This window comes from Oppia nitens, unplaced genomic scaffold, assembly GCF_028296485.1.
Source record: "Oppia nitens isolate AA-2021 unplaced genomic scaffold, nextdenovo-longstitch-racon4-pilon3 scaffold2_pilon_pilon_pilon, whole genome shotgun sequence".
Taxonomy (NCBI): domain Eukaryota; kingdom Metazoa; phylum Arthropoda; class Arachnida; order Sarcoptiformes; family Oppiidae; genus Oppia; species Oppia nitens.
Genome location: NW_026533210.1, coordinates 8787774 through 8799550, shown reverse-complemented (window position 1 = coordinate 8799550; position 11777 = coordinate 8787774). Strand labels below are relative to the sequence as shown.

Below are 11777 nucleotides of genomic sequence, written 5' to 3'. Positions count from 1 at the left end.
AAATGAGACTACAATTACTCCCTAATATATACAGTATATATATATATATAAAACTTTATTTTATTTGAAACAAATCAAACAAATTTGCCGCAAACATATTATTCATTCCCCCACCTAAAACATTATAAGGATATTATTACCCGTTTGTGTGTAGCAATTGGCCCAATCAATGCTACAAATTAGTGTATATATGTGTGTGTTTAATGAAAAGCACTCAAAATCCTAAGTACCTACTTTAACAGGAGGAGCACCGGGAGGAAGGGATGCCATGAATAGACTTTCAGAAAGAGAGAGAGAGAGAGAGAGAGCGGCACTGAAAAGCTCTTCCATTTCTACTACTACTAGTAAATTGATTCAGACGTTAGATTGATTTGTAGGAGAAATCTACAGTAAAAGTTTCGCTATTTATGAGCCACCGGTGCTTCTCCTGGAAGGGATAGTCATTGAGAGAGAGAGATAGTCTTGTTTAGTGGTCAACACATACATCAATGAACAATAATTACTAACCAATAATCATAATCATAAACTAAACACAAACTATCAGTTCAATTGAGAGTTCATATCCTCTTTTCTTTAATAGATTTACTCTTTTTTTTCATTTTCTTTTATATGGAAACGAAAATATTTATGAGAAAAATGATTAAAACTAACGGTAAGTCTACTTCCAAAACACAAATCGACTTATTATAGGATATTTGATGATTGACTTACTATAGGACGAGATTAGGGGAGATATTATTGAATGGCACTCATAGGCCACTCAACATTTGTAAGCAATTATTATTAATTAATTTTCTGATATTTAACAAAATCAATTCAATTCAAATTATTAGTAAAACCTTATACTAATAGGCAATTAATTTTCTAATAATTAACCTTAATTTCTATAATATTTCATCAAATATATACTCATATATTAATAATATATTTATTTAGTATAATTTGTTTTTTGATATTATTTATCAAAAAAATAGTGACTATTAATATAATAAGTTATAATTTATAACTATAAAACCATTATTAATTACTACCAGTGAAATGTATGAATCAAATTTATATTGAAAATAATATTTTTGTATATATATATCTTAACTTTCTATAATTTACTAAACATTTAATAGCAAATTGAATTTCTATATTTAGTACTAAAAATAAATTTTGTGTATTAAATATAGATTAAGAATTATAACATCAATAACAATAACAAAAATTATTACAATTGAATGATAAACATATTATTCATATTTTAATTTAATGAAAGAATTGTTTGATTTATATGAACTAAAAACTATTGAATACAAAAAAATATATATCAATACTAATATATTGTATATAATATAATAATAATTATTATGTATAATATAAATATCTATCAGTATTCAAATTCTAATAAATTTCTTATTATTAATATAAAATATTTTGTTACTTTAATTAATAGTAAACAAATTTACCAGCAATTTATTATTTTGCTTTAACAATATAATTATTTTAAAAATTAGCTATAATATACAATACACGTATAATTGTTTATTATAATTAATTTTTTTGAGATAATTATATTGTTAAAGCATTATAATAAATCAATGGTTAATTTGTTTGCTAGTAATTAGAGGCCAACAATTGAATTACAATATAACTAATATTGTAGTTTATGAATATTTTTGAAAACCTATAATATTTCAAATACAGTAACATTTTTTGCCACCCACTCTATTGTAAAAATAGTAATGATTATATTTAAACTATTTTTATCCAATAATTGAAAAATTATTATGCATCAACTTTTTTTTTAAAAAAAACATCAATTAAGTTATTTGGTTTGTTTTAGTTATATCAATCAAGTAATAAATCTAAATATTTAGTAATTTCTAATATTTAATAATATATAATATTTTATAATATAAATAATTGCTATCATTTAGTATAAATTATAATACTAAAAAAATTATTACTCATATTAATATAAATTAATCCAAACTAATGTTTAGAAACATGATTAAAAATATTAACAATTACTAACAAATTAAAAAAATAAGTTTCAGTTTATAATAAAATAAATATGGTATTATTATTGTTGATAATAAAAACTAATATTATATACACTGTATTAATATATTAGAAAATAGATTATATTATACACACTTACTTTAAATAGTTTTACTTAAAAAAAATCAAATTCAAAAAACATTTATTAATTTTATTTATAAACCACATTTATGAATTACATTATATCACATATATAACATACACACAAAAATTGTGTCTAATATATTCATATTTGATTATTTAGTTGAATCATATATACATATAAAAACTTATTGTTAAATTTGATTAGAAAAAACCAGTGAAATCGTTGAAAATTGTGTTTTATATTTTCTAATAGATTTCTTGCATAATCTATTAGATAAGTTATATAAACTTTTTTTTCCTATTAATATTATTGTAGAAACTATAAATCAATTGCCCGCAGCTATCCTTTAGTAGAAATAATAATAATAATAATGAATATCAAACAAAAATATTAAAATACATATTTGTCTACAATTTTTTGTATCTCTCGAAACATATATTTCAATAGAGAAACATATTATTGAATAAATTATGAATAAATCGGTGCATTTCATTGATGTATATTTATATAGATAAATGTTATATTTATATATGACATCATAAATGCTTATATGAAAATTTATTAAATCAAACAAAAAATATTTATATACATTATATATATATATATATTTATATATTTATATACAACTGCAAACATCCTAAAAAGCGTTTATCTCTAATAGTAAATATAATGTATATATAATATTGAATATAATAAAAACTCTATAAACTTTTATATTAATATATATATATACTGTAGATAATTGACAATTGACATAATAATAATAATAATATTATTATTATAAATAAAATATCAAACAATATCAATTTCTCATTTTGTTTGCTTTCAATTTGCTTTTCATACTTTATATATATATAATAGATAAATAATAGTAATAAAGTCATCCCTTAAAAACATTTTTTTTAATAACTCATTTTTTTCTGTATGAATTACATTTACAATGAAACAATAAATAAATAACTGCTGCTATTAATTATTAGCAAAAAAAATTGTTTTATTTTTAAAAATTTAAATTAAATAATTTATTACAATAAGAATTATGCAAATATTGTCAAATATAAATGTATATAATTTTTTTTGTCATAAATAATTAAAATTGAAACAAAAGTAATAATTAATTAAAAAAAAGGTGTGTATATAATGTTGTATTAACTAAACATCTAAAAAATATGTTTGTTTTTTTTGTTGTTGTAGTTGAATAATATGTGCATAAAAGTATTTAATAATAATATTATTATTATTAATAATAGTAATAATTATAATAAAGATTAGAAAAAAATTATGAAATTATTTTTAAAATATCAACCAAATTGAAAAAAACATAAAACAATATATCTCTAAATGCCAGGGATATTATGTAATTGCTTTTTTCAATTAAATCATTTTTCAAAATTTTAAACTATTGCCCTAATTATGAGTATTTTGTTGAGGGCTCTCATATCACAGTCATATATATATATTTATAATATACTATTTCTCATATGATTTTATTTTAATATTAATAAATTACTTGATATTTTTAAAAACATATATATATAGATATATTAATTACGATATAATATTAATTAATTAATTAATAATTACTTAGTTTTTTTAAGTCAACAATGATAATCAATTAAAATTTAACTTGTTAACGTTATCAATTAATATTATTTTTTTTATAAATACTATATAAACAATGAAAATAATAATAAAATTATCAACAAATATATATATATAATAAAATTTGTGACATAATTTTGGGACACATTTTTTTCGTCGATGACGGCGAACATATGACAAACATTTTTTTTTTTGATTATTTTTATGAAATTAAAACTTTAAAATTTTTTTACGGATTTGTTTTATGACATTACAGTATTATTATCTTAAGAAACCAACAAATCATCACTTGATAATGAAAAACAAAAGAAAAAACCCATTGTTTTGTCATTATTTGTCATCAAATATCGTCAACAGAAAAAATGAGGTCACAATTCGCCAATTGTGGTAAATGTTTGGGCAATTCTTTTATTGATAATCAAATCATTATCACCGCCGCCACCACCGGATCCGTTCTGCAGAGTACTTAACTTCTTGTTTGTCACTTCCAGACGAAACATTTCAGACTGTAGTTCTGCCATTCGGTTCTGGAGTTCGAGTGCGTTCTCCGGTTCGGAACCGCTCTCATTCAGCTTCGTTATTGTCAAGTGCTCTTCAATCTGTTTATATCAACGACAACGACAACAAAAAAATTATTAATAATAAAAAATATTTTTCGTGTAAATCAAACGCAAAAATTAATGGGAAAATTCTTTGGCTCTCCTCTCGAGTTTGTAGTCATTAACTAATTTTACATTTATTTTTTAAACTAAAATAAATCACATAATAAGTCAACCCTTGAATTATTTAATCATTAACCTCATATAACCCTTCTATTTAACTCCCATTCCTCTCTCTCTCACTCACTTACACACCATCTCTCTCTCTCTCTCTCCCAAACAAATCAAACGAAGTACTGAACCAAATCACTGATACATAATGGATAATCCAAGGCGTGAATCCCTCAATTAGATTCGCATATAATTTTTATATATTAATATATATATAATTACATTACAAAACATTAATATATTTATAAACTTTTAAAGTCATACATACTTTGGCTTCGAGTGATGAGATTTTGTGTTTGAGTTCGGCCACAATCTGTGTCTGTTCTAACTCTTTGATACGTTTCATCATTTGTTGTTCTTTCATCTGGAAGTCCAGATCAGCGTAATGTCGTTTTTCGGCATTCAATTGACTTTGCGTTTGTCTCTCTTTTTCGATCAACTCTTCATAGCTATCCTTCAGTTTGTTTGACTCATCGGCCTGTCGTCTAATCTGATTGATGGACACCTTAATCTGTGTCTCCAATTCCATCACTTTTTGACGCAATTCTTTGAGTTCGGCTACGGCTTCGGCTTCACGGAGTTTAGCGCTCATCACTTCGTTCTTCAATCTATTGATTTCTGCCGTATGATCGGTACGTTTGACAGCGTTTCCCAACATTTTCAATGGACTCGATGTTACCGACAGTGACGACGGATTGGAACCGCCATTAGCTTCAAGACTATTCGGTTGTGAATTGTTTTGAAGCGATGAATCGTTACTTCCGTGAGATTGGGACATATGTTCGCTCCACATCTGCTGCAGATCTGTTATCTTATGGCGCAAGTCTTTTATGGATAGGTTGGCCTCAGCCTCCCGTAGCTTAACAGCAATTAGCTCTTCTTGAAGCTGTGCTACGGCGTGATCGGGCGGTAGTTCATGCAATCGGTCATTGATTTCTTCTAATTCATTGATTCGTTCCCTTAATATCTTCATCTCTTCATTATTTTCGGCTTCTCTTAACTTTACAGCAATCAACTCTTCCTGAAGTGATTCAATCAACTGTTGATTTTCTTGCGATTCAAGCGATGAGTTAATACTATTAGTTTCTTTCATCTCAGTTATCGTATTCAATGCTTTATCTAATTCTTGTCTAACTTCCAGTTCCTGTTGACGACTGGCCGCCAGTTCACGTTTTATGACAAAATTGTCTTCGGCTTCCTGTGCCCTACATACCTGTCCCTGAATTAGTTTGTCGGCCAATTCGGCACTTTCTTGTTCCAAGTTTTCAATCCTCTGGCGAAGCAATCGATTCTCTGTTCTTAATCTCTATAATAATAATAATAATAATAATAATCATTAATAATAATAATTAAATCCAAAAACTACTGATTAATATCCACTTACTCTTAGTTCAACCAACTCTTCCTGTTCTTTATTTTTCACTGCCTGATAATCTTTTGCTAATTTCTTCATCTTCTTCGGGTCGTACTTGACCTGAGCGGCCAAATTCACCAAATAGTCGGGATCTGTCTCGCACTTGGATGGCATCTCTTTCTGAAAGTACTTCAACAAACCTTCCATATCGAGTCTTAGTAGATCTTCTTTGCATAACAAGAGTATTGCTATAGATATTCTGAATATCATTTCGATGCCATCGAGAAGAATGAGATCCAAAACACGGTAAGCGATGTGAAGGGGTAGGCATGACGTAAACAATGTCAGAAACCAACTGCTGGCGTACATCGATGTAAAGTAATTCTGAGATTGAAAGTGCATATATAGCTCGGGTAGCAATTCCTGGACAATGCCATTAGACAATAAATAAAAAGTTAGACTTATTTACATCATTGATTAAAATAGTGATCACTCATACCTGAACCATACACTCTAATTGATAAATACAGAGTCCCAGTTCAGCCATAGTTGGCTTATACATCTCACGAAGTCGATAGTCCTGCATAAGACATGTAAAGACGGCAAAGGCGTCCTCTTCAGGCATGTTGAGCAATAGGACGCCCACTAGAAAAGCACTTCCTTGACAGTAACCGACTTCGCTATCATATATCGAGTAGGCTTTCATAACATTGAACAGTCCTTCCTGTCCGGGACTGCCTTTCTCTTTAAAAAAGTCGTGTTCGGGATAAGTACGGGCAATGTCTCGTTTAATGACTTTCTCGCAAACGGATGACTGGCTTAGGAATTGGCTGTACTGGTCGCGGACGGAGCTGTTCTGAGCATTACACAGCAATTGCCATACCATTCCTCTTAAGTGATGGGGAATGCCTTTGCGTACTAAATCCTAGATATAAAAAAACAAAGATATTGAAAAAAATCAATTCCCGAATCATTAAGTATTTCAATGGCAAACCTGAATTGTCGACTTTTTCTTCGACTGATTGTTCCAATCGTTCATTATATAACCCCAGAGCTGCCAAATGTCTCTACCGTTGCTGTTGTTGTTAGCTAACTCTTGGCCATCTTGGCTGCACTCGGAGTTCATCTGCTGAGACAACTCCGACACTTGGCTTGTGTCGGATGACCGGCGCGAGTGACCGGAATTTGTTTGCAATGAATTCATTGACTTGACATCGGTTTCAATTAATCTGCAAAAAATACCAACAAAAAAATGCTATAAATTTTTGCTAAAATACAACAATATATGATATTAATATATACACTGAATATATGATATATATATTATTATATTATATTCACAATAATTGTCACACATATAAACAAAGAGTCATTCCTATTGTTCATAATAAATGCTATCAAATTATTCATAATAAAAAAACACATAATAATAATAATAATAAGGAACAGGTATGTTGTTATATTATTTCATAACTCCCCCCTAATGTCTAAAAAAACTCTACAATACTATACATACTATTATAACTGGTATTCCGCTTCAATGACTTTAAATACCTTTCAAAATACTACTATTATATTATTATTATTCCCCGGAAGAGAAAAATTTGTGACATTTGTTTCACTCATACATAAACTCTTTTTTTAAAAGTTTCGTATTATAAGTATTATTATTATTATTGAAAAAAAACATAACTATTAAAAAACAAAATTCGGAATATTTGTTGTGTAAGTTATGTAAAAATAAAACATTTGCTTAAATGTTGAGCTAAATTTAATTAAAGCAATTTTTTTTTATTTCACTTATCTAAAGATAGATTAGAAAAATAAACTTTTTTTTTAAAAATGAAATTATATTTTATTTTATGTTTGAAGCCAAATACGTGTCACTAATACAACAACAGTCGGTGAAACATATATTTTTATTATTAATTTAATCAGTCAAATACAATAAAACAAATTTAATAATAATAAAACAGTGATTCACTTAATAATATGTGATAAAACACATATGCATTGTGTATGTATGTATTTGTGTAATCAAAACTATATTAATAGCATAACTATTATAATACAGTATTATTACTGTAATATTGATAACATTTGGTTCATATCAAAAACTAACTAATAGTACATGTAATGTAAATCAGATTAATGTCAGAAAATTCATTTAAATACTAATAAAAATAAAGATATTAATAACTTATACAATAAAATACAATATTTAAAAAAAATTATATATTTATCTCATAATAATAAACGATTATAACAACAATGACAACAAACCTATTTTGCTCTTCAAGTTTGGCCAACAATTTTAGCTCATCTTCGCTTAGCTTTTGCATGTCGTGTCCATCAGTTGATCCATTGGTTGTAATCGGCGATTGATTTGGTTGTTGTTGCTGTTGTACAGACATTGTGTGTTATTTTAGATGACAACTACTTGTTGGCCATTCAATTGAGATGATTGTCTCGTGCAGTGGTAGTAGTAGTAGTAGTAGTAGTAGTATTGATAACTGTTTTGTTTCACGCAATTTATTATTTTATTTCATTTTTTCTATACCTATAATAATGATAATAATTATATAAATTATAAATTAGATTACTTTTGTCATTAAAACAAAAATATGTTAATAATATTATTTTATTAATAGTATTATTATATAATATAATATCATAAACACATTAATAAAATAATAATAATAAAAAATTGTAATCAGAGATTCACATCAAAAGTTTTTTAAAATAAAATAAACAAATTATTTCAAATTATTTTGATGTTTTAATAATAATAATAAAACAAAAATTATTGTTAATTAGATTTTTAAAAATTTGAATATTATTATTATTAATATTAAAGCAAAAATATTTAGTATACAAATAAGTATTTTTAAAGTTGTTTTTTGAAAGATATAAATATATTTATAAAAAAAACTTATTGTCTGAATAATAAATTGTCTTATTTTCTCGAGAAACACAATTGTAAGGAAAATGTTTGTAACATATAATTAGTTTTGGAAAACATGTCAGATATAAAAATAAATTAAAAAAATTTTTAACAACATTTATTATTTTGCTAAACAATTCAATCAAATATTTAAATTTTTTTATTGTTATTATAAATAACATATTTAAACAAAACGTTGCTGTATTTAAAGCTAAAATACATAATATACTAAATAAACAGATATTTTCATATATTTTCATATATATAAATTTCATTAAACATCACGTAATGGATATTATTATTATAGTAAACATAAAATAGATGGCAAATATAAATAAAAAAAATTATTGATTTATTTGAAAAACTATATATTTATTTCATTAACAATTTGCTTAAGTTAAAAAAAAATAATAATCAATAAAATTACATAATAACAATAATAATAATAAAATGCTATTAATAATTTTAACACATTTTATTATTTTAAATATATAACAGTTTAACTAATAATATTATATGTTAATTTAAAACAAACACAAACACACAACACTATTATAAACTATTATAAAATTATTATTATACTATTATACTATCATTATATTATTTTTATTTTATTTGACAGCAACAGTACTATTACTATAATAAATTTAAATGACCAAAAAAAACACAAACAAAACAAAATATAAACTAATATAATATAATTTACTAACAAAATTAAAGTAATAGTTTTATATGTAACAAAAAACACATACATACAAACTATTTTAAGGTCAATAGTAATGGTATATAAATAATGTATATATTAATACAGTATATCTGTTTTAAGGACAGGTATCTATCTATGTGTCGGTCGGGTTCACCCTATTTTGCCGACAGAGCGATAAAAATTACGATTTTCATAACCCTTACCTTAATCTATAAGTTTTTTCAACAAATAAACAAAAAAGTAAACGGCTTTTAATCTAAAATACAGGTATTTATCATATAATATACAGTATATATATATATATATAAGATGCAGAAAAAATAGTAACAAAATTAGTAATTATGTCAACACAACAAAAATAAATTAGTATTTAACTATAAGTTATATAACTATTTCAACTAAATGGTTGATTATAAATAAATTATATTATCGACTGCCAGACCTACCCCACCTCCTCCTCCTCCTATCCAAACCCAAACATCACAGTCGCAAACCTAACTGTTATTTATATATAAATTTATATATCCTATTATTTAATTTAAACTAAAAAAATTCATTATATAAACCCATATCAACCAAACACACACATATATACATACACATACATATATATATACACTTACACACACACACACATACATACATATATACACACACATGACTGCAATGGTATTAATAACTAAATTATTATATCATATGATATATCCAATTGACAACAATTATTAATGACTTACTTTTTTCATATATGTGTTAAAGCGGTTTGCAATTCATTCACACATTATTTTACTGTAATATTTCAATGAAATTTTTATTTTGGTTAAATTCAATGTTTCACTCAGTTATTATTATTATTATTATTATTATTATTGCAATTTGGTATCTAAGGAGTGGTCTAATTGTTGGAAATTGTAAATGGTTTGGACATTAAAATATAAAAACTGAGCTACAGTTCCCCTCGCAATAATACAATTAATGATAATAATAATTATATAAATAATTTTTTTTAATAACAATAATATTGAGATCAATTTAGGGTAAACCACTCTACCTATGATTTTATATCTTAACAAACGTATTGACACACTATTTATCAATAGGTTTTTTATTTTAAAAATAATTTTTTATTTAACACTGTATTCAATTCAATTGTATCGCTTATAGTATAGTTAGTTATCTATTGTATTGATGTACTGTTTGTTGTATATGTCATCAAATAATTTTTTAATAACAATTACATTATTATTATCTAAATTGTGTATTAAAAAAAAATAGGTGTCAATAGTACTGAATATATATATATATATATATAAGACAACAACAAAAAAAGTTGAATGAATTGATTGAATTAACTTAAATACAGTATACACTCAAACAAAAAACAATTACTATTACTATTAGATAATTATTGATTTTTCTAAACAGTATTATTGATTTTGACAATCAATTTGACTGATGATTACACTACTAATACAATATAGCGTACAATATATATATAGTATATAAACAATACATACATATAGATAGTGTGTATAAAATATAAATTTTAACAAAAATTATAATAATATCATATATACCAACAAAATTGTATCCAAACAAACAAAACAAAAATTATTGCCACGACTTATATCACTATTTATATATCACACACACATATATAACTAAAAATTATAATAATTATAATAATAATAATAACATGTCTTTTAATGTGAGACCCAAAAAACAAATGGTTATAAGCGTTGAGCGATTGTATTATTATTATTATTATTATAACAATATTATTAAAAGATATACTTTTAAAAAAAATCACATCATTAGGGATTCAAAAAATCAATTTATTATTTATTATTATTTTTTTGAGTATAGATTTTTGTTGAACAAACTTTTTGTTGTTGTTGTTTAGTGCCATTGATTTGCATAAAACACTTACAAAAAATTATTATTTGACAGTATTTTAGTTAATAGTGTTTTAGTATACAATAGTGTATGAGTTGTGTTGTGTATATGTGTTGTGTTTTGTGTGTATGTGTTCTCAATGGGAAAAGCAATGCATAACTGAATAATGTGTCATAACTTTAATACATATGTATAGTCTATAGTATATGATATTATGTGGACTTACCATTCAATTCAATTGGTGAGACAACACACCAGTTATTAGAGTAAACATAACAAAAACCAGTTGTCTCTCTCTTTTTCTCTCTCACTATAGCTATCCCTTAGCACAGGTGAACCCATTGCACAACACCATTGCACTGACTGAACACATACAT

At 25.0% G+C, this 11777-nt stretch overlaps 1 protein-coding gene across 3 annotated transcripts; it reads right to left on the bottom strand.

Moving 5' to 3' along the window:
- Positions 1-3833: 3833 nt before the first annotated feature.
- LOC128956330 (ecotropic viral integration site 5 ortholog-like) lies at positions 3834-11777 on the bottom strand. 3 transcript variants are annotated; one of them, XM_054302045.1, is made up of 7 exons: positions 11627-11777; positions 8141-8417; positions 6852-7086; positions 6357-6782; positions 5888-6280; positions 4772-5809; positions 3834-4332 (listed from the first exon to the last, which is right to left on the bottom strand). In XM_054302045.1, the coding sequence occupies exons 2-7, from the start codon at positions 8269-8271 to the stop codon at positions 4102-4104; spliced, it is 2454 nt and encodes an 817-aa protein (XP_054158020.1). In that variant the 5' UTR covers positions 8272-8417; positions 11627-11777; the 3' UTR covers positions 3834-4101. The 3 variants fall into 3 exon arrangements, with proteins under 3 accessions (XP_054158020.1, XP_054158021.1, XP_054158022.1); XM_054302046.1 differs by lacking the exon at positions 11627-11777 and adding an exon at positions 11082-11121; XM_054302047.1 differs by lacking the exons at positions 8141-8417; positions 11627-11777 and adding an exon at positions 7374-7456.